This window comes from Portunus trituberculatus, chromosome 31 (assembly GCF_017591435.1).
Source record: "Portunus trituberculatus isolate SZX2019 chromosome 31, ASM1759143v1, whole genome shotgun sequence".
Lineage (NCBI taxonomy): Eukaryota > Metazoa > Arthropoda > Malacostraca > Decapoda > Portunidae > Portunus > Portunus trituberculatus.
This window is the reverse complement of record NC_059285.1, coordinates 13,036,278-13,058,733: the sequence shown is the minus strand read 5'-3', so window position 1 is coordinate 13,058,733 and position 22,456 is coordinate 13,036,278. Positions and strand designations below refer to the sequence as shown.

Sequence of the window (22,456 nt, the reverse complement as noted above, 5' to 3'; positions counted from 1 at the left end):
TAATGGTAAACTTTTGGGAGCTTACTGTCGAAGGATTTCCTCCCCAGTCCTGCCCAGTGTTCAGTGCCTGCATGTGATGATGTGGAAGCTTCAGCCTTCCAGCATCAAGGCGCCTCGCAAAATAGAGAACTGCGGATTTAGGGAGAAATTGAAATGTAAAAAGTAGATTCCACAGTTCACATTCCTTAATTTCCACAGGCACCCAATTATCGAGCAACCCACAGGAGAATAGACAATCAGTCTCAAGTTAAAAAATGCGCCAATGAGCGGCTGCGCGTCGCCAGCCAGCCAGCCAGCCAGTCACTTGTCAGTCAGTCAGTGTCTCTGTGTGTGTTCGTCGTCGTTGGGTGTGAAGTTTGTTTAATTCCGCATTCTTTTTGTGTTGCTACGCCCTGCCATTGGCTGCCAGTGATGATATTTTACTCAAACTTTTCCTGGTGGGTGGTGAGGAAGGCGTGGGTGCTGCCAAGTGCCTTGGACTCCCGGGCCAACAAACAAACTACCGGAGCACCGCGCCGTGACCTGCAGGGTGATCTGGGTGAGTGGCGCCTCTCTCAGCGCTTTGCTATCCGTTCTTCTCAGGAAATCAACACAGTGAAGACGGAAATGGTGATGGTGGTAATATCAACATAAGTAGTGTGTGTGTGTGTGTGTGTGTGGGGAGGGGGGTCGCTCGATCGGTGAGTGGTAATAACGCATCTTGATGCCAGTGTCCAATGGCGTAGTGACGGGGTGGAGGCGAGGCTACTGAAAGTATTGATGTTCAGACCATTATCTTAGACTTTGCAAAACAGAAGGTGCACTAAACATTGATTTAAAGTTCATGCAGTTTGTTTATATGTATATATATATATATATATATATATATATATATATATATATATATATATATATATATATATATATATATATATATATATATATATATATATATATATGTGTGTGTGTGTGTGTATGTATATATATATATATATATATGTATATTATACCTAATCTCACATTTTTGTTACTGTTGGGGGCGGCATGTCCAGGTTTCGCCTCTCATGTAAATTTAATTTTCACTACGCCACTGCTTGATGCTACACGTGATCAGAGTTACTCCTGAGCCAGGCTGGGGCCGGTCGGATGTTTAAAACATCGTAGCTTTCCGCCACTTAGATCTTAAAAGCCCTTTTTCATAGCAGCCATTTTATACTTTGGTCTACGGTGACCGTCACCACAAAGATATTCTCAGGAGACCGTCCTGATGCTCGTAGCTCACTATCATTTGACCGTCAGCGTGAGGCGCGATTGGTCTGTTCCGACCCGCTATCCAGGAAGGCGACGCAACTGACTACCGTTTGGCCAATTAGAAGTGAATAATTAGCATTTAAGATAAAGTTGCCATATATTAACTCTAAAAATTCCGGACATCTTCACTAACACCTGACATGATATTGGAAAAGGTGTAAATCAATAAAAAAAAAAAGTTGTTTATTCACCTTTGCCTCAGTAACAAGGTGACCAGGCCACAGACAAGCAAACAATAATCCAAACTGACGTCTATATCAACGCAGGTTAAAAAGAAAAGACTGGCGCGCAACGTGAGGCCAGTCATGCGACGAAGGGAAGGCTGGTAGCATCCACTCCATACATGACTACTGTACATGAAGGACTAACAACTAAGTGGGCTTTTTTTTTATTATTTCACTTTTTATATTCCTCTTGGCCAGCTTTCCCTTCATATATATATATATATATATATATATATATATATATATATATATATATATATATATATATATATATATATATATATATATCCACAGTTTAAAATTGACAGAGAGGGTGTGGATGCGCGCCACACACGGTGATAAGGTCTGTCCGGCCCGGCCCGACAGTGACAAAACTGACATCATCGGCAGCCAGAGTGTCACAGCTCAGTTCTAGCGAGACACCACAGAGTGATGATGACCTCTTCCTTGTTCATATAACACACACACACACACACACACACACACACACACACACACACACACACACACACACGGTAGCTCAGTGGTTAGAGCGCTGGCTTCACAAGCCAGAGGACCGGGGTTCAATTCCCCGGCAGGGTGAAGATATTTGGGTGTGTCTCCTTTCACGTGTAGCCCCTGTTCACCTAGCAGTGAGTAGGTACGGGATGTAAGTCGAGGAGTTGTGACCTTGTTGTCCCGGTGTGTGGTGTGTGCCTGGTCTCAGGCCTATCCGAAGATCGGAAAATAATGAGCTCTGAGCTCGTTCCGTAGGGTAACGTCTGGCTGTCTCGTCAGAGACTGCAGCAGATCAAACAGTGAATTACACACACACACACACACACACACACACACACACACACACACACACACACACACACACACACAGAGAGAGAGAGGCCTATCCGAAGACACACACACACACACACACACACACACACACACACACACACACACACACACACACAGAGAGAGAGAGAGAGAGAGAGAGAGAGAGAGACAGAGACAGAGACAGAGTTGATAAAGGTGACCACAAGTAATCATCTCCGAGGACATGGAAAAAAGCTAATAAAGGACATCTGTCTAAATGACGCGAGAAAATACAGTTTCCCGCATCGTAGCATTGATAAGTGGAATAAACTGAGCAGTGATGTCGTTGACGCGGTGTTTGTCAATCAGATGAAAGAGAGATATGACAGGAATGGACAAGGAGACAGGTCACAGAGAGCTTAGTTCGGGCCCTGTAATACACAAATAGGTAAATACACACACACACACACACACACACACAACGATAATAATGTTGCTGCTGCTGGTATTACTACTACACTCCCTCACTCGCTTCTATTCCTCATTTCTTCCTCCTATCACTACCACTTTAAACATTTCAGGTGGAAAACAGCAGGGAATACCCAGGAAACACTGAAAATTGAAGATGTTGGCGAGTTGACACAGGGAGGGACGGTGGCTGGTGGGGCGGGGTCTTGGTTTGGTTCATGGTAGGCGCCGGGCGGTCTGAACGGGGGTATACATAACCATCGCCTTATTTAACACAATAATGGGCTTTCCATCTATCTATTTATTTATCTGGCGGTTGATTCTGGTTTTGCTTTACTCTCTAGGTCAGGAAACACAAGGGGAGTGCAGGCGATCACTGGTGGACTTACCCGGGGGAAGGCACAGCAGAGGTGCTCCTGTGGTCCAATATTTACGTACGTAAATTATTTTAAAAATCGCGAGAAGAAAAAAGGCTCCCAGACTGGAATGCACTACAGTTTTAGACGCAACAAATACTTTAACTAATAACCAAAATATAAAAGCGTTACCGATTGTATTGTTTACATAGTGATGTCCAACGAACGGTGTTTATATCACGCTAACGGCTCCACAAACACTTCTTCACATCGAGAAGGAAAGCACAGCCACACTACATTAGGTTACATTTTCTGAATAAGAAAAAATTTTGCTTTCCAGCCAAATAAAGAAAAAACACATTCCTCGTCGTATATAGATTTTTGTTTTCTATTTTGGTACCGTTAAAATTTTCCAATTTGAAAATGCAAATAGTTAGACTAAATATTATGGAATATTATTGCTTGGGTCAAGTTTTTCATATTCTTTAAGTCTTATATCAGGCACCAAAACAATCCTAGGCGTGCTTATTAAAAAAATGGTTAAATTATTGAATGACGAAAGTGTTATTTTAACGAGAAACAAAAATCATAGCTAGACACGATTTTATTACGGATTAAAACTTGATTTACATTCCTATCAATAAACAAAACACAAAAACAATGCAAACTCCAACAATAAACGAGAAAAAATCGTGTTGTAGAATCGAAGTAGTTTTTTGCATCTTTTCTCACCTCCTCCATTTCCCCTCCCCCCTCCCACATTCCTCCAACACAGCGAGTCCTTAAAACACCTGCAAACACCTGCAAAACACTGGAAAACCACCCTAAATCACCTGGTTACAGGGTGAAGGGGCGGGGCTGGCGGGGGTTGGCGGGCCGGAGCGCCAGGGATTCCTTGGTGGTGGTGGTGGTGGTGGTGGTGGTGGTGCTGCTGCTGCTGCTGCTACTGTGTGCAATTCACCACGGTCGCCTGATGAATTACACACACACAGCAGCAGCAGCAGCAGCAGCAGCAGCAGCACCACCACCACCACCACCACCAAGGCATCCCTGGCGCCCCTGACCCGCCAATCCCTCCTAGCCCCGTGTGTGTGCGTTTCACTGTTTCACTGTTTGATCTGCTGCAGTCTGACGAGACAGCCAGACGTTACCCTACGGAACGAGCTCAGAGCCCATTATTTCCGATCTTCGGATAGGCCTGAGACCAGGCACACACCACACACCGGGACAACAAGGTCACAACTCCTCGATTTACATCCCGTACCTACTCACCACCACACGTGAAAGGAGACACACCCAAATATCTCCACCCGGCCGGGGAATCGAACCCCGGTCCTCTGGCTTGTGAAGCCAGCGCTCTAACCACTGAGCTACCGGGCGTGTCTTGCGGGTGCGTGTGTGTGTGTGCCTGGTGTGATTCACTGTTTGATCTGCTGCAGTCTCTGACGAGACAGCCAGACGTTACCCTACGGAACGAGCTCAGAGCTCATTGTTTCCGATCTTCGGACCAGGCACACACCACTCACCGGGACAACAAGGTCACAACTCCTCGATTTACATCCCGAACCTACTCACTGCTAGGTGAACAGCACCTACACGTGAAAGGAGAGACACCCAAATATCTCCACCCGGCCGGGGAATCGAACCCCGGTCCTCTGGCTTGTGAAGCCAGCGCTCTAACCACTGAGCTACCGGGCGTGTGTGTGTGTGTGTGTGTGTGTGTGGGGATGTGTGCGCGTGGGGGGGTGCGTATCTCTCTCTCTCTCTCTCTCTCTCTCTCTCTCTCTCTCTCTCTCTCTCTCTCTCTCACTCCACTCACCACTCTACTGGAAATGAAGGAAATGGTCTCTGTCCTCCCCTGTGATAACACCACGCTTTTTCCCCATCACAACCCCCATCACTTCCATTACTGCCTTCCCTCTTAGTCTCCTTGCCTTGTACCATCAACACCCCCATCACTTCCATTACTGCCTTCCCTCTTAGTCTCCTTGTCTTATACCATCAACACCCCCATCACTTCCATTACTGCCTTCCCTCTTAGTCTCCTTGCCTTGTACCTTTGTTTAGGGGGGGAGGGATAGGTGTACAAGTTTCCCCTCTCTCTATGCAGCCTTGATGAGCAGCTGACATCACTGCATCACACAGCACTTATTTTCCCCCTAATAGGAACACTGAGTCTGTTTGCTTCCTTTCTTGAATCCCTCTTCCATCTCAATGCTTTCCTCCTCCTCTGCACTTTTCTGTGTCCTTCTGAAGTACTTTTTAAATTATTTTTTTTTTTTTTTTTTTTTTTTTTTGCAGACTTTTGGAGGTGAACAGAAGCACACACGCCTGCTGATACACCTGTGGCAAGTGCAAGACAGTGTGGTGAGGATGGAGGATGCTGTGAACATTCCCACCATCATTGCTTCAAGATTTCTCTTTAGAAGGAGTAGGTGGCAGTGCACATTGTTTCAGCCCTAGGATTGTATGTCATTTTATTTATAGATTTCATGACCTGACAAAGTGTTCACCTCTGTGTGCATCAAGTCATTTAATTTCATGTGCCCATTCATTTAGCTACAATGAATAATTGTTCATAAGTTTATGATATACCAAAGTTACTTATAAGAGATCTACTAATTCCTACATGAAGTATGTCACATTCTCTCCAGGAACTCCTTTCTTCACACAGTCCCAGCATAGACACCAGGCATCCATTCCTTTCACCTTTCCTCCACCCTCACGTTCCCCAATTCCTTCAGCACCACTTGCATCATCTCACTCCTGTCACCGGCATATTCACTCGCTCCACCTTCACGTGCTCCACTGTCTCATCCTCTCCCATGTCACGCATGTCTGACACACCACCACCATTTATTTTCCCCTAATAGGAACACCAAGTCTGTTTGCTTCCTTTCTTGAATTCCTCTTCCATCTCAGTGCTTTCCTCCTCCTCCTCCTCTGCACTTTTCTGCCTCCTTGTGAAGCACTTTTTGATTATTTTCTTTTTCTTACAGGCTTTTGGACATCCAGCAGGACACACGCCTGCTAAGACACCTGTGGCAAGTGCAAGACAGAGTACAGAGTGTGGCGAGGATGGAGGATGCTGTAAACATTCCCACCATCATTGTTTCAAGATTTCTTTGTGTTTTGTGAAGGTGTAGGAAGTACACAGAGTTTCAGCCACAGTATTTCATGACCTGGCAGTGTGTTCAGTGTTCACCTCTGTCAACATTAACAAGCAAAGTACTTTGCATAGATAGAGGAGATCCACCCAATAGGTACATTACAATAGACAACAAGACCCTGGTAGGTTCAGAGTATGAGAAAGATTTATGAGTTGTAGTTAGCTCTGATCCTGATCTAAGAAAGCAATGCATAGAGACTAGAAACAATGTAAATAGGATACTATGGTCTGACAATTTTATGAAGATGGTTTAGGTGTTGAGTTTTCGGAGATTTCCCGACCTGCGGCGGTGTCACACCTGTACCAATATGCACCTCAAGTCAGGTACTTAATACTTCATAACTGAATGGTGTTGTGGTACATATACATTTTGATGCTCTAAAAAGGCAAGTTAGAATAATTCTTGTTTATTTTTAAATATATTTTGCATTGTTTTAGCAAACACAACAATACTTGGCAACATTTCCTCCGAGTGTTGTCACGACCCTCTGGGTGACCGAGTGAGGTCACAGGTAAAAGTGACCGTGTTAATCCATGGGTCAATTCCTCTCCCACTACCAGCCAGGATGAGAGAGAGAGAGAGAGAGAGAGAGAGAGAGAGAGAGAGAGCAGCTTGACTAACTGACAGGCAGATTATTTTTGCAAATTTTAGTAATTTATAAGTAAGTATAGATCTCTGATAGAAATATATTTGCATGAAATGTAAATTCTATATGTAGAGAGAGAGAGGTGGTGTGTGGGAAGCAAGGTTCTCATTGACACATAGGCTCTAATCCCATAATTTGCCCAGCACAAGGTTTGGCAGCGCCGCAAGCCGGGAAATCCTAAAAAAAGTCAACGTCTAACCAATCTTCATAAAATGGTCAGACCATAGGATTAATTTTTAGGAGTGTTAGAAGCAGAAGTCCTAAAGTGATATTAAGATTATATTTGACGCTGGTCAGACTGCATCTAGATTATGCGGTATGGTTCTGGTCCCCACATTATAGGAAAGATATAGGTCTATTGGAGTCAGTGCAAAGGAGAATGTCTAAAAAGATGCAAGGGATGAGGGACATTGTCTACTAAATGAGAACTGAGAATTCAAATTTGCATTCCTTAGGTTAAGAGGGGACCTGATAGAAGTATGGAAGTGGTATAGGGGTTATAATAACAAAAGAGACAGGAGCAAAGTTCTTAGGATCAGTAGCCAGGATAGAACCAGAAATAATGGGTTGAAGCTTCAAAGATTAAGGTTTAAGAAAGAAATGGGAAGGAACTGGTTCTCACAGAGTGGTTGATGAATGGAACGGACTCAGTAATCACGTTGTTCATGCTGAGTCAATAGGAAGCTTTAAAAGAAGGTTAGATCAATATATGGGTGGGGATGTTGGGTGGAATTAAGTAGCTTTGCTTGTACAGGGACTGCCATATGTAGGCCTGACAGCCTCTTGCAGCTTCCCCCATTGTATTATGTTCTTACGTGTACATCAAGTCGTTTAGTTTCATGTACCCATTCATTTAGCTAGAATGAGTAATAGTTTATGAAATTTATGATATAGAAAATTTACTTAGAAGAGATCTTGCCTTATGAAGACTTGCTTGAAGTTCTTAACCTGGCCTTTGTTTATCACCTTCATCTAGTTGAGTCAGTCTCTGTCAGCCTGCTTACTACTTGAGCCATCTCTCCCAGCACACTCACACATCCACCTCAGTGTGTTCTCTTCAGTCTGTTCCAAGCCTTGCGCTCTGTGCTTACTGGTCCACACCACAAACATGAAGCATTGCACTTCCCACAGATGGAGGGTCACAGTCATCACTGCAAGGTCTTACTGCAGCTGTTGTGGCCAAATGTAGTAGTTATTCCTTTATGTAAATGACACTTAGGAAAGAAATGTGTGTAATTGTTTATACATACATTTTTGAGTGATTTAGGCTGAGAATGTTTAAATTGACAATATGTATAGCCAATCATCTTCTCCATTTTTTAGAACTGAGAGCAATATCTTGTTAGAATCCAGAGTGAGGGTCTGTATTTTGTGATATTGAAGATGACCATACAGTGCCACAGGGGATTACATGCTGCCTCCACACAATTTTAACCTTGTGAAATTATTAAAAATTGTACAATGGTGAAAGTTGCTCTTAGATATTTATAATAAAATATTCCCCAATTGCTTTACATGAAAAATTGTACTAATTTGAAAATGATGAAAACTGTACTAAATTATGTAAGTTGAAAGTTGCCCCTAAAGTTTTGTGATAAAAATTGTGTAAGTTGAAAGAATTTTGTGATGAAAATTGTACTAAGTTGAAAGTTGCCCCTAGACTTTTGTGATGAAAATTGTGATGAAAGTTGTATAAGTTGAAAGACTTTGTGATGATGAAAATTACTTTTGTGATGAAAATTGTATAAGTTGAAAGTTGTCCCTAGACTTTTGTAATAAAAAATGTTCCCAAATGCTTTACATGAAAAATTGTATAGATAATTTTTTTGTAGACAAAATTTTTTTGAATAAAGTCAATGGACTGGACGCTGTTCATCTTATTTTCAGCCTCACATTCATGTGCCTCGTCTCCGGAGACTCTTCGGAGTATTTTCGACTTAGTACACATTTTGGAGGCGTTTTGAGGGGGATTTTTCGCGTTTTTTAGGTATTTGGAGGCGTTCTGAGGGGATTTTTCGCGTTTTCTCGCGTTTTTTAGGTATTTTTCCCAGAGCTTTTGAGGGGATTTATTACCATTTTTAGGCATTGAGGGTTTTTTGGGCATTTTTAGGAGTTCATTTTTTTTTTTTTTTTTTTTTTTTTTGTTTTTTAGCTTTCCAGCATCTCTAATTTGGTTTGAGTGTTTTTTCTTGGAGTTTCAGCATTAATTTTTGGGTCTTTGCAACACATTTGTATCATCGGCCATGATGGTGTTGTGATTTTTGTTGTAATACAATAAATTACAATTTCTGAATGTATTGCTTTCTACCTAAATGTGCTCAAGGTTGGTTCTGAGGTTTCCTAGTGAGCGAGTTAGTATTTATTCATAAAACGATGTTGGGATATACAAGGAAATCAATATTGGTTCATCCTGGTAATTTATTGAGTAGTGGCGCCACAGTTATGTAGATACAGTACACTCACAGCACGGACAGACTGGCAGAGTATTAGCAAGACAAGGTAGACTAAACATTTACACGAGAAAGTAAAAGGGTAAAAAATAAACAAGGTAGAACAGCAACTAATTTACAAGTCCTTATGCCAAACATACACAGGATTTATAGTAAACCTTAACCCAACCCAACCTAACATCCCTGGGCGGCAGCACGTACTCCTTGCAGGACAGTGGTGAGGAAGCTTTTCTGTCCTCTCCCTGCCGGCAGCGCGTAATCCTTGCAGGACAGTGGTGAAGCTTATCTGTCCTCCCTCACCGGCCGGCAGCGCGTAGTTCTTGGCAGGACAGAAGTGACGAGGCGTCTAATCTCACGGTGCTGCAAGACTAAGCAGTCTCCAGCAGCAGGATGGAGTATCGGCAGGACACGCTGGTTTTGACACGAGGCAGGATGGAGAGTTGACAGAAATGGCCGAGACAGGACACACTGGTTTGGACACGAGGTAGTCTCCAGCAGCGGGATGGGGAGCATTGGCAGGACACGAGGCAGTCTCCAGCAGCGGGATGGGGAGCATTGACAGGACACGAGGCAGTCTCCAGCAGCGGGATGGGGAGCATTGGCAGGACACGAGGCAGTCTCCAGCAGCGGGATGGGGAGCATTGGCAGGACACGAGGCAGTCTCCAGCAGCGGGATGGGGAGCATTGGCAGGACACGAGGCAGTCTCCAGCAGCGGGATGGGGAGCATTGGCAGGACACGAGGCAGTCTCCAGCAGCGGGATGGGGAGCATTGGCAGGACACGAGGCAGTCTCCAGCAGCGGGATGGGGAGCATTGGCAGGACACGAGGCAGTCTCCAGCAGCGGGATGGGGAGCATTGGCAGGACACGACGGTTTGGTTCTCCCTTCAGTAGCGGCAGTACCTGTGACAAAAATAAAGTTTAATTCTTGAAAATCTTCCTTTCAAATATACGGTGTGCTTTACACAAGTGTTGTAAGCACCCATAGTCCAGAATAGCGAAGCATTCAAAGGCCTCGACAAGAACACCGCTGCTACAATTTCCCGAGCGTTTAGTCCATTTCATTTACCGAACAATACTTGAATAATATTAACTACCTCAAGTCAATCTCATTTACCGCCCATCACTCACCTACCCTCAAGTCTATCCCATTTACCGCCTAATACTCGAGCACTAATAATTACTATTAATACTTTTTCTTTTCAAACGCTCCAGGAATACTCCTCAACCTTCACCCGTTACTCATTCCCCAGAAATTATAATTAAACACCCTCGTTATATTACACTTACTAAGTATAAAATTTTAAAGACACTGCCCTGATGATCATGGCTAGGCCTATACTCTCGCGAGTGTGGTGTGAGGAGCCCTATCACAGCTAAGCGCTTGGAGGCCTCAACAGGAACACTGATACAACCTGACAACCGCCCACTAACCACACTTTTACCTACCACTGAGTACAAGTTCACTGCCAAAACTTTTGACCTTTTAAACTGCACCCATTTTCCACTATTTTGCTTAATTTACCGCCGTTACATTACTACCTTTACCATTAAGACCTCTACCAGGTCCTCTCTACCTACGCCTCCCTGCTGTTAGGCCTCTGCTGTTAGGCTCCATCAGATCCACTGTACCTAAGCTTCAACTTCCTCTTTACAGAATCACCTTATATTCATGTCACTCACAGCGGTCACTCCGTCAGTCTTACGCCCGATGGTGCTGGCTCGTCGTCACAGCTCCGGTCCTCGTGCAGGTTGTACGTTTCCCCGGCAGCCGCATCACACAACACAGTCGTTCTGGTGAGCACAAAATAAAGGTACACAAACACAGCCGAACTGCAACAAAACTGAAGCACTTGTGCGAACACGGAACACTATTCACAGCAATTCAAATAACAGTTAACTCACAAACTCACTATACACTACACCAAAGCCACGTATATTTATTGTGCATCCTATTCATTCTATTTACAGTCACGTTATCCAGGAAACGCAAGCCACTCAACACAAACCAACACCTTCGCTATCTCTCCAAGAGGAAGAGCTTGAGATAAACCACCCTGCTCTCAATATACACCCAAGCCCTATCAGGCGTACACCTACACGAGGGAGTTGTAAGCAGCAGCTGCAGTCACCACGGCTGCTACGAGGCGCTTTCCATTAATAAAACCCTGATTAACACGTTGCTACACTTTGCGCACATACGTTATCAAATACTACACCGATGCTAAAGTATATTAAGCAACACAATGACTTACACGTTCGCTCAGGCAACACTTCCTAAGGACACCAAAGCACAGCATAGAATTCCCAACCTCTCGTATTCAAGACTTCGCTTTACCGGTCCTTCACTTCACCCTAACCTCAACACCACTGTACTGTCAAATACATCTAACCGAACACCACCACCACCACCACACAATCGACTTCGGTAACCGAGAACACACAACTTACCTGTGCACAGGCTAAGGCGAAAATAATCGCTTGCCTCGTCACTGCTTTCCACTTCACCTCCACCTCCTCCTCCTCCTCCTCCACCTCTTGTTTGCTGTAAAGACACGTTGTAACTAAGTAGTAGGGTGAGCACCGTTCTATAAGCATTGTTAACTAGGTAGTGTAGGCTGCGTGGGTCCCAAACCTTCCTACGTGACGCTCTTTTTTGTCCTGACAGTGTTTAGAGAAACAAAGATCTTTATTTACACTAAAAACTAATTAAACAAATGATGCAGACACGAGGCATCTTAATATGCATTTGCTGAAAAAACTCTGAAAAATCAAAGTGAATTAATTTATAGTTGCAAAAATCAAGAACACAATTTGAAACGTAACATATTTTGATATTTCCAAACAAGTATAACATTGAAGTGATCATACACTGTACACTGTACACTGTACACCGTACAGTGTACATTGTATCTCGTACATAACACTGAAGTGACCATACACTGCACACTGTACATTGCACAACAGCTCACTGTACTGTATCATGTAGCATGTGCACTATTTAATTTTGTACACATACATACATGCATTATATATATATATATATATATATATATATATATATATATATATATATATATATATATATATATATATATATATATATATATATATGTGTGTGTGTGTGTGTGTGTGTGTGTGTGTGTGTGTGTGTGTGTGTGTGTGTGTGTGTGTAATTTTTATGAGTATAATTCTGAAGACATGGCACGTGCAGAACATTTGCAATTGTCTTAGTAGTGAATGCAAAGACACATTAGGTACTCCTTCCAGCAACCATACCAACTTCTCCACATTTCCATGAAGTAGTCATGAAGCAAACAGGCGTGACAGACATGCTTCATATTTCCAGTTCTCAAACTACGGAGAGGAAGAACAGTGTGTTTGAATGACAAGGTCTGAACAGCTTGTTTCAGCGAGGCGGGGCCCGACACTTGTCACGCCTTTTGAAAAAAGTCATGATGTACTTGTAAAGAATTATTTTCTGGCCAGGTAACTTCCTCCTTGTCCTCCTCTCCACGTTCGCCATCATCCAGACTCTGGAGGAAAGGAACATACATATGTAGGTCCTGAACCTCGAGTGTCACGCCGCCTGTGGTTCATGAAAGAGACGTGTAGGCACTCAATACTAAGCGAGGTGTCATTCTTGAAGTGCATGGTAAAATAGACATAAGAAGTGAACATCGAGAGAGACAGAGGCAGAGGTTCAGGAGAAAACACAATGAATACAACACGAACATGGAGTGAGTCATAAGCTAATTGAGGTTCACGGGTCACTGAAACACTGCAGCGAAACCGCCATTTTATTGAAGACATCCATCCACCACATAGAGTCTGGGAGCGATACAAAAACAAGCACAGGCAGAGGGTAATTGGGAGCAGGGAGGGCAGGGAAGCAGGGGATGGATGGGGAGTAGGGAGGGCAGGGGGCAGTGAGGACAGGGGGAAGGACGCTTGCTACCTCTCATCTCAGGAATTGTTCTGAGTTGAGTGATCGTAGGCAAGTTACAGGGTGATCATACTGTCATTCTCTCTCTCTCTCTCTCTCTCTCTCTCTCTCTCTCTCTCTCTCTCTCTCTCTCTCTCTCTCTCTCGCTCAAGGCACTGATTATCTCTCTCTCTCTCTCTCTCTCTCTCTCTCTCTCTCTCTCTCTCTCTCTCTCGACGCTTGCTTTCATTCTCTCTATACATTCTCGCTTTGTTTTAACTCTCACTCACTCTTGACCGTCACTTTTTCACTCACATTCTGACTCGCACTATTCTCACTCACTCTGACTCATCCTTGTATTCATTCACTCCTGCAAACACACGCGGACTAATGATATAACTGATTCGTCAGTCCACATTCTCTTAACATTCATGTACAAAATAAATACAAAAGTTGATTTCTACTCGCGTGTTACAAAAATTGACCTCATTAGCTTGATCTCATTTTCTTTATGTTTCTTTATTGTTCTATTATCTCTGTAATTATCATTTAGAAACCTGTGAACGATATATTTTGGTATCTATTGGTAGCACCTACTACGACCTGTGTTCCGAGACGCTTCGCTCACTCACCAGGACTGTTTTCAAAGGCCACACGGATGATTAGCCGGGTTCCCTACAGTGTTTCTCCTGCTAATAATGTAGAAATCTCGTTAAGGTGCTGCTCAAAGCATCAAAACGCCCCTCAGTACCCGTCACTTCCACAAGAGCCAGCTGGGAGCAGTCAGGGGTGCGGCGCTAAGTGTTTCAGAATATAGTTCTGTATGTGACAGCAAAGGAAGGTCCTAATTGTATTATCTGACACAGAGTGTTGTATGGTGCTTACACAATTATAATATGTATCTCTTTTATTTCACGCAAGAATTCTAATTTCAAAAGACAGTTATGTAATGAAATAGAAAGTTTGTTATAGTTCTAGATTTCTTTAAATGGATGGATATCGATTTAGAAATATACAGATCCACTGCATTAATTACTGAAGCCAGATACTGATTTCTTTGTGGCCTGAAAGACTTGCTACGGTAATGACTTAACTTCCTTGACAGAAAACAAAGCAAGACATATTATATCTATCCTTTCAGTGCCACGGCACGGCCTTTATTTCATCAATATACCGACGGAGGGAGTTGTCAATAAAATATGATCCATTTTTCTCGAACGCTTTGTAGAACACCCCACAAAAAACCTAAAGATTAATCCTTCGAGTATCACGGCGTGGCTATCAATTCATTACATATACCAATGGAAGGAATTACCAATACAGGATAATATATATTTTTCACAAAGTATAGGGCTTGTAACACACTGGTAGTGACTCTCTCCTCGCCACCTGTCACTTCTATTCAGAAACGCTTTGCTCTCTCACCACAATTTCCCAAGGCCACAGAGACAACTAGCCTTACCATCAAGACAGTCTCTCCTTTTTAATCAACCAGAAATCTTGCTAATTCATCACCATAACCATAAAAAATACTCATGAAAACACGAGTATCTTCAACTGAGGCCTTTGGAAAGTAGTAATGGTGAGAGAGCGAAGCGTTTCAGAATACAGCCCTGAACAGTACCTCACACACACCATGAACAGACCACACGGGGGAGCCTTGTCACACACACACACACACACACGGCCTGGCAGACACACACGGCCCGCCCCACACACCACCACCAGACAATAGTAAACCAAGACTTGGCCATTATCATTACTAAACATTCGTTACCGTCTTTGCATTCAGAATCGCACAGTTACCAGTTACCAAGTCCTTAACCCCTTCAGTACTGGCACGCATTTTTACCTCAAGTTTTGGGTATGATTGACAATTTTATTGCCATTAGGAATGGTCTATGGAGGTCAGAAGATGTATGGCCAGAATCTTCACTATTTAAATCCTACACATACGTTTCTAAAGCTGTGTAAAATCAGTAAATATTAAGCAGAATGAATATGAAAATGCGTCACAGCACTGAATGGGTTAATTACCAGTGTTTGGTGAAGGATAACAATGAACCACGTACTGTTTCCTCTTGGCTGTGTGAGTTGATACGTTGTGAGGTCACTGGGATTAAGTAATGGAAGCAGCGTATTGCACCACACCTTTATAAGACGAGATACACATAACGTAGAGGACAAAATTAATCAGCATTGGTAGACGGGCGGGACACGTTACTCGAGTGAAGTGAATATGGTGTCATTAGGAGGCAAGAGATGAAGTAAGCGGGTGAACCGGTTTTAAGTACACCAGACAGTGCGGATGAACAAAGTGTGGAGGATAAACTCTGATTGGATGATAGACTTGGATGCTGCAAACTAGACATGCTCTGATTGGCTGGCTTGACTAGTTGACGGGTTGGTTGGCTTATTGACTGGCTGACTGAATGACTGGCTGGCTGACTGACTGAATGACTGGTTGACTGGCTGGCTGATTGACTGGTTGACTGGCTGGCTGGTTGACTGATGGACTGGTTGACTGACTGATTGACTGGCTGACTGGTTGGTTGGTGTCTGGGGCTGAGGAGCGGGGTGTGTGGGGCTGAGGTGTTGGGGTGGGAGGGGTGTGGGGAAGGGAAGGTGGCAGGGCAGCAACGCCTTGTATACAGGAGCGCGGGAAGTCGGGAATCACCTATATACACACTTGCTGAGACACAGATACTCATAGAAAATGGACATTGAATTTGTATATATTTTTTTTTATATAGTTTTCTGATATAGTATTTTGTTTTCACTCTGAACTGACATACATTATATAAATCCAGTGTATCAAAAGAATGAGACATCTATATATTATGTACAGAATGATAATAGTAATAGTTTTATAAGTAGCATTAGTACATCTTTTAAAATTAGATCTCTATATAAAAACGTATGAGGAATCCTTACCTAAGTTATATAAAGAGGATTCAATACCTTATATATGCCTGTAAAGGATATTCACATGAGCATCGCCGCCCTTCGTGACTCTCTATCGTTAACAATGGGGTTCTTCTGCTTTATATATCATTCATCCTTTATTTCTACCGTACAAGCACGAACGATTTCAATACAACTAATAAACTTACTCTTTTTTTTTATTCGTTCTTTTAATAGTAATCCTAACACGAACCTACCCAAGTATACAAAGACTCGTGTGTGTGTGTGTGTGTGTGTGTGTGTGTGTGTGTGTGTGTGTGTGTGTGTGTGTGTGTGTGTGTGTGTGTGTTTCGTTACTCTAGCTTATACCTAAACATGTGATTTTTTTCCTTCTTTCCCTCTTGTTCTCTCTTCTACACGTCTAGTAAGAATAAGTCTGTACTCTTGAGTGTGTTCCTCGGTTCTGCGTGTGTCACTTTATGGATATCAAACGAAAATTCTCACCACTTTCAAACAAAACGAAACCACATCAATATTTTTCCTCTTTGCATGCGAGTTTGTGTTTGGGTTTGGGTTTGACTGACTGTGTTCTTCAGATTTTTCTCCTCCTTAAGGTTATATTTCTGCTGTTATAATTTTTTCTATCTTTATTTTTGTCTGGGGGGGGGAGTTTGTGAGTGTTTCCCACCATTTGTCCACGAGACCAAACCTCTCAAAAAAAAAAAAAAATCCATCTTCTTTTAATTTCCTCGTTTAATTTAACTTTCTTTCTTCCTCCCTGCGCATCCACGAGAACAAAATAGCAATACGAGACAACCACACAAACAAATACACGAAAAACAAACCCAAATAAACTACACAAGAGATGTGATTCCTTTAAAGATTGGTGTTTGATTCTGTTGATCCTTCGTAGACACGGCGCGCGCAGGAGCCTTCCAAACACACACATACTACAACAATGCAAACTTCCTTCAATCTCTTCTCTTACACCCAGCACGTTACTGATAAACCGGGCATTGTTCTCTCTCTCTCTCTCTCTCTCTCTCTCTCTCTCTCTCTCTCTCTCTCTCTCTCTCGCTTTCCTTACAGCCTTCCCTTACCCACACTGACAACTGAGCAGACGCAGCGGAGGGTGTGAGGTAAGCTGTCTTCTCTGTCCATCACTGCCATTACCAAGGTTTGCAGGATGGGACGCCCGTGAAATGCTTGCCTTCACACTGGTAAGGAATGCTCGAGGAAGGAAGGAAAGGAGGAAGAAAGACGAGCAGGAAAATGATGCGTTTGTAGATGGTTAGATAAATTGGTTGTTAGATTAGCAGTTAGTTATATATGTAGATAGATAGATAGATAGATAGGAAAAAGAAAAGATAGGAATACAAAATAAAAGAAAATACAAGGGAAGCTGAAAGGAAGAGGAAGAGGAAGAAGAGTAGGAGGAAGAGGAGGAAGAAGACGAAGCTGAAAGGAAGAGGAAGAAGAGGAAGAGTAGAAGGAAGAAGACGAAGAGGAGAAAGCTGAAAGGAAGAGGAAAGACGAGGAAGAGTAAGAGGAAGAGGAGGAGGAAGAAGACGAAGAGGAGGAAGCTGAAAGGAAGAGGAAGACGAGGAAAAGTAGGAGGAAGAGGAGGAGGAAGAAGACGAAGAGGAGAAAGCTTAAAGGAAGAGGAAAGACGAGGAAGAGTAAGAGGAAGAGGAGGAGGAAGAAGACGAAGAGGAGGAAGCTGAAAGGAAGAGGAAGAAGATGAAGAGTAAGAGGAAGAGGAGGAGGAAGAAGACGAAGAGGAGGAAGCTGAAAGGAAGAGGAAGACGAGGAAGAGTAGGAAGAAGAGGAGGAGGAAGAAGACGAAGAGGAGGAGAAGGAGGAGGAGGAGTTGATAGACGGTAGCTGCAGGGTGTGTGATGGCGGGAGAAGGAGGATAGGAAGAAAGGAAGAAAGGAAGAAGGAAGGAATGAAGGAAGGGAGGGAGAGAAGAGAAGGAGGGTCCAGCCTAAACAAACCTGGTTCGCCTTGAGAGAGAGAGAGAGAGAGAGAGAGAGAGAGAGAGAGAGAGAGAGAGAGAGAGTAGTGTTGAAACTGACTCGAAGCGTTCACTCAATACACATACACACACGCACGCACACACAGGCTGGCAGAGTACACAAGCTACATCTCTCTCTCTCTCTCTCTCTCTCTCTCTCTCATAATAAGAGTTCACATATTTCCTTTCCCTCAAAAAAAAAAAAAAAAAATCTTCCCTCATCTCGGAATATTTGTAAAACTTTTTCTTTCTCCTTGAGTTCAACAAAGGCAGAACGTCTCTCTCTCTCTCTCTCTCTCTCTCTCTCTCTCTCTTGCGAAATCGAAACTAAAAATATATATATAAAGAGAACTTTCAATGTATTCCTCCTTCCTCTCAAAATATTAAGTTTTAAAAAGAGTAAAATTTGTAAGACGAGAAAAGTTGGCGAAAAAAGTTATTTTGAGACTTTAATCCGTGTGTGTGTGTGTGTGTGTGTGTGTGTGTGTGTGTGTGTGTGTGTGTGTGTGTGTGTGTAAGCAAGCAAGCTCCGGGTGTGTGGGCGAGGTTCTCTCTCTCTCTCTCTCTCTCTCTCTCTCTCTCTCTCTCTCTCTCAGTAAAGGGAAATATGTGAAAAAGAAAAAATGAAAAAAAGAACAATCCTAAAGAAGAACAAAAACAACAAGAACAAGAACAACAACAACAACAACAACAACAAGGAAATGCCAACAGAAAAATACCCAAACAAATCTCAACCAAAACACAAAATAAAAAAAAATAGTAGTAGTAGTAGTAGTAGTAGTAGTAGTAGTAGTTGTAGTTGTTGTTGTTGTAGTAGTAGTAGTAGTAGTAGTAGTAGTAGTAGTAGGAGGAGGAGGAGGAGGAGGAGGAGGAGGAAGAGGAGGAAGAGAAAGAGGAGGAGGAGGAGGAGGAGGAGGAAGAAGAGCAGTAGTAGTAGTAGAAATAGTAGTAATAGTAGTAGTAGTAGTAGTAGTATTAATAGTAGTAGAAATAGTAGCAGTAGTAGTAGTAGTAGTAGTAGTAGTAGCAGCAGTAGTAATAGCAACAGCAGGAGTAGTAGTAGTGGTAGTAGTAGTAGCAGCAGCAGCAGTAGTATCAACAGCAGAAGCAGTAGTAGTAGTAGTAGTAGTAGTAGTAGTAGTAGTAGTAGTAGTAGTAGTAGTAGTAGTAGCAGCAGCAGCAGCAGCAGTAACAGTGGTAGTAGTATCAGTAGCCCCATCCTTACAAGGCCGTTCTTTCATCATACACCACCACAGCCTCGTTCTCTACAAGTGCCGCTGTGTCTGTGGGCTGCGGGGCTGACGCTGTGCCTGCCCCTGTTGCGCCCGCTCCTGCTGTGACCCCCGCGGCGGCAGAGGGAGAAGGGGCGGCGTGTGGGCGTGGCGGGGAGGGCGCGGCGGGGTGGGCGGGGGAGAGGAGGCGGCCGCGGGATTTGGTGAGGGCAATGATAGCGGCGGCGTCACTTCGCATTCTGTTCCTTCTCCTCTTGCTCCAGTGTGGCTGTGTGAGAGAGAGAGAGAGAGAGAGAGAGAGAGAGAGAGAGAGTTAGATCTACATTGTTCCCTGTGGCTATTATGACTTTTGTTCTCTCTTTCCCTCCCTCCTTCCTTCCCTTCCTTCCGCCCTCTCTTCTCTCTCTCTCTCTCTCTCTCTCTCCTTCTTTCCCCACCCATCAATATCCCTCTATCTTCCTTTCTCTCTCTCTCTTTCTCTCTCTCTCTTTCTCTCTCTCTCTCTCTCTCTCTCTCTCTCTCTCTCTCTCTACACCGATAAAAGTCCTTCCCCTAACATCACATTTTTCTCCTTTTCCCCTTCTTTTGTTTGCTCTCTCTCTCTCTCTCTCTCTCTCTCTCTCTCTCTCTCTCTCTCTCTCTCTTCTTCCCTTCCTTCCCTCCCTCTCTCCCCTCCCCTTCTCATATTCTAATTACCTTCCTCTCCTTCCCCTTCTCTCCCTCCTCAGAATCTAAATTATCCCATTTCTTCCTCCCCTCTCCTTCCTTCCTCCCTCTTTTCCTCCTTCCTCCTCCCCTCTTTCCCTCTCTCTCTGTTTTCCCTTCCTCTCCTTCTCTTACTTCCCACAGTCTAAGGAAAACATTTCTTCTCGTCTCTTTTTTCTTCTTCTCTTTCTTCTCTTTCTCTTCTCTCTTTTTCCTTTATTTTTATTTTTCTCCTTCTCTTCCTTGTCTTTCGTTCCTCCTCATTTCTCTCCTTTTTCTTCTTTTCATAGTCTCTTTCTTCTCTTTCTCTTCCTTCCTCCCTTCTTTCCTCTTTCTATATTTCCTCTTCCTTCTCTTCCCCTTCTACAATCCTTTCAGCCACGCCCTTCACTTTTCTCTTCTTTTCTCCCTACCACTACCTCCTCCTCCTCCTCCTCCTCCTCCTCCTCCTCCTCTTGCCTCTCTATCCCCCCATCCTATCTGCCACACCCCTCACTTTCCCCTCTTTTCCTTCCTACCACCTCATTCTTCTTTTCCTCCCTTCTCTTATTCCTATCATTCACTCTTCTTCTTCTTCTTCTTCTTCGTCTTCCCTTTCTTCCTTCTCCATCACCTCCTTTTAGTCTTTTGCTATTCTTTCTCTTCTTTACTTCTTTTTTAATCTCTCTAATGCCTTTCTATTCTCGTCCTCCTCCTCCTCTTTCTTCCTATACACTTGCTTTTTCTCCTCCATTTATCTCTTACATATTCCTCTTTCTTATATCCTTCTCAGCCTCTCTGTATAAATTCCTACCGATCTCATTATAACAGCAACAGTACCTTCTGAGCCCCGCCTCTTGCCAGCTTAGCCCCGCCTCTCACCTTCTCGCAAATCGGGGTAAGGTCATCCAGGGCAGCCAGCGGACGTGTCTTGCCTCGCACCCAGGCCGGCAGCGAGCGCGTTCTGAAGCTGTCGTCGATGCATGGAGAGCCCAAACACCCGTCTCGGTCTCTGCTGGGGCACACCGACTCCAGGGCTGCAGGGGAGTGGTGGGTGGGTGAGTGAGTGTTGTGGTTTTGTGTTGTTAGTTTGAGTGGCTGGTTGGAAACGTTAGATACCTCGCAGGAGTGTTAAAGAAGAGGTAGTGATATTGTGGTGATAGTGGTAATTTTAAGAGTGTGGTAGAGTTAGAGTAGTGGTAGTAGTAGTGGTGGTGGTGGAGTAGTGGTAGAGTAAGAGTAGGGGTAGTGGTAGTGGTAGTAGTAGTAGTAGTAGTAGTAGTAGTAGTAGTAGTAGTAGTAGTAGTAGTAGTAGTAGTAGTAGTAGTAGTAGTAGTAGTAGTAGTAGTAGTAGTAGTAGTAGTAGTAGTAGTAGTAGTAGTAGTAGTAGTAGTAGTAGCAATAGACTAAAGTAATAGTAATAACTGCAACAACCACAAAAATCACCAAAAATGAAAAAAAAAAAAACATAAAAGGAATTTCAATAGAAAAATAAAAACATATAAACAAAATGTAAAAACAAGAGAGTGAGGAGGAAGAGGAAGACGAAGAGGAGGAAGAGGAGGAGGAAGACGAAGAGGAGGAGAAGTGTAGAGGAAGAGGAGGTGAAGGAAATGGAGGGTGAAGGGCGTGAAGGGGAAAGAGGGGAAGGTGGAAAGGTGTCAGGAAGGGGAAGAGAAGGGGAAATGAAAGAGGGGAAGAATAGATATAGGGGAAAGGGGAGGGAGGGAAGGGGAGGGAGGGAGGGTGGAGGAAATGAAGGGTGAAGGAATTGGAGGGAAGGAGGGAAAGGTGTCACGGAGAAGGGAAGGAAAATGGGATGGAGGGGAAATGGAGGAGGAAGGAGAGAGAGAGAGAGAGAGAGAGAGGGAAGAGAGAAAGACGGTGAGAGAGAGGGAGAGATATCAGAGGAGAGGAAAAGAGGGAAAAAAAGGTAAGATAGAGGAAACAAAATAGAAATTGATAAGAGAAGGAAGAAAGAGAGAGAGATAGAAAGATAAGAAGAGAGAGAGAGAGAGAGAGAGAGAGAGAGAGAGAGAGAGAGAGAATAGGGAAGGAAGGACGTCAGAAAGGAGAAGGAAAATAATAGATGAAAATAGGGAAAAGAAAAAAGAAGAGACATAAGAAATAAGAGAGAGGGAAAGAAAAAAAGAAAAAGAATAGTTTAGAAATGAAAGAGTAAAAACGACGAGAAAGTTAAGAAAAGAAAGTCTCTCTCTCTCTCTCTCTCTCTCTCTCTCTCTCTCTCTCTCTCTCTCTCTCTCACCGCTGGATGATGCACTCTGCTCATCCAGCCTCGCCT

At 43.5% G+C, this 22,456-nt stretch overlaps 1 protein-coding gene and 2 long non-coding RNA genes across 4 annotated transcripts in view; 1 reads left to right on the top strand and 2 right to left on the bottom strand.

Annotated features, from left to right (window-relative positions):
- Positions 1-325: 325 nt before the first annotated feature.
- On the top strand, positions 326-8,636 carry LOC123511669. The gene is made up of 3 exons (XR_006676907.1): positions 326-538; positions 5,429-5,558; positions 6,127-8,636. It is a non-coding gene; the product is annotated as an uncharacterized LOC123511669 (long non-coding RNA).
- A 707-nt stretch (positions 8,637-9,343) lies between these two features.
- Positions 9,344-11,641, bottom strand: LOC123511670. The gene is made up of 2 exons (XR_006676908.1): positions 11,076-11,641; positions 9,344-10,295 (listed from the first exon to the last, which is right to left on the bottom strand). It is a non-coding gene; the product is annotated as an uncharacterized LOC123511670 (long non-coding RNA).
- Positions 11,642-19,332: 7,691 nt separating this feature from the next.
- Positions 19,333-22,456, bottom strand: part of LOC123511626 (eisosome protein SEG2-like) — a 33,613-nt gene continuing 30,489 nt past the window's right edge. The window contains exons 7-9 of one of the 2 annotated variants that reach the window (XM_045267657.1): positions 22,421-22,456; positions 21,037-21,191; positions 19,335-19,738 (exon numbers count right to left, since the gene is read on the bottom strand). The exon at positions 22,421-22,456 is cut by the window's right edge and continues 84 nt beyond it. In XM_045267657.1, coding sequence (XP_045123592.1) covers positions 19,460-19,738; positions 21,037-21,191; positions 22,421-22,456 — 470 coding nt within the window. In that variant the 3' untranslated portion in view covers positions 19,335-19,459. Of the gene's footprint in view, positions 19,739-21,036; positions 21,192-22,420 lie in introns of both variants that reach the window. The other variant, XM_045267659.1, reaches the window with a different exon arrangement.